This window comes from Fukomys damarensis, unplaced genomic scaffold (genome assembly GCF_012274545.1).
Source record: "Fukomys damarensis isolate Sample0158 unplaced genomic scaffold, DMR_v1.0_HiC HiC_scaffold_17, whole genome shotgun sequence".
NCBI classification, from domain to species: domain Eukaryota; kingdom Metazoa; phylum Chordata; class Mammalia; order Rodentia; family Bathyergidae; genus Fukomys; species Fukomys damarensis.
The window spans coordinates 24,418,225-24,419,378 of NW_022900929.1; the positions used below are offsets into that span (position 1 = coordinate 24,418,225).

General features: G+C 56.8%; 1 protein-coding gene across 1 annotated transcript in view; it reads right to left on the reverse strand.

The window, feature by feature from the left end:
• The window catches only part of LOC109118082 (zinc finger protein 717-like), an 18,613-nt gene that overhangs the window by 14,455 nt on the left and 3,004 nt on the right, over positions 1-1,154 (reverse strand). The window contains exon 2 of the mRNA XM_033765280.1: positions 597-733. Coding sequence (XP_033621171.1) covers positions 597-733 — 137 coding nt within the window. The remainder of the gene's footprint in view (positions 1-596; positions 734-1,154) is intronic.

The window sequence follows — 1,154 nt, forward strand, 5'->3', positions numbered from 1 at the left end:
AGCACACGCCCCTCCATCCGGGCCACAAGCCTATTGGCTGGTGCAGCCACGTCCGGGGCGGGTCCTTGAACCTCAGTTTGCTGGCCCACACGTCAGTCATAGACACACCCAGAGCCGTGCTTTACTAATCGGCTAGTTGTCTATGATCCATTCAAATTCATGGGTTGCCAGGAAGGATCACAGACTGTTCCTCCCCTCGTCTCAAAGACGGGCAAACTGATGTCACACAGGTAAGAACAAGCTCGCTCAGGGGCAGAGCTGCCAGGCGAACTCGGCGCAAGCCCCCAGTTACCGTAGTCCGCAGACCCCCGGCTCTGCCACGTGGACCTCGCCAGTCGACCGTCTGCCTCGCAGCTTTGGAAGCCACGCTCTGGACACCCGGAGCACGAGCCGCCCCTGAGCCAGCAGTCAGGAAAGCACAGCCGACTCTCCCCTCCCAGCACGGGGCTCGCGCCGCCTCCTAGGCCCGCTCGGGTCGGCCCTCAACTGTGCACCGAGGTCCCGCCGCCCACACCCTCCTGCGTTTTCACTGCCGCCAAACGCGGGACCTTTGTTTCACTCCCCAGGATTCAGATTTCTCTCTTCCTCCCACCCACCTTCGGAGCGTCAGAACGCAAGCCCTCAGCTATAAAACAGCTGTGGGCCGGAGCAAGACCTGGAACTTCCTTTAGGAAGATGCAGTTATAGGCGGGACTGCATAATCCCAGGAGAAAGCAGAAACGGCGTTCTAGTTCTGTGTGACGTCATTGAGAGGTTAGACTGCATTTCCCACAATCCTCTGCGCGGTGCCTCAAAAACAAAGGTGGTGGGCTCCGGGGATTTAGCTCAGCGTCCCCGCGCCTGCCTCGCAAGCGCAAGACCCTGAGGTTGATTCCCGGTGCCTGAAAAAAACAAATAAAGATGGTTGGTGATTCAATAGGGACTCGGGGTTCTGATGGTTTAAAACGGCTCCCTAACCATGTGGCAGCGACTTGGAAAACTGCTTGTCTACCTAACCCAAGCCCTTCCAGTCTTGACCTATTGCTCCATACTAGTTCTTCACATCCCCAGTTCTTCTCCTTCTCCTCGTCTTCTTCCTCCTCCTCCCTCTCGTTCTCTCCCTCTTCCCCGCTTCTCCTTCTCTCTGTCCTTCTTCCGCCTTTTTTTTTTTTTTT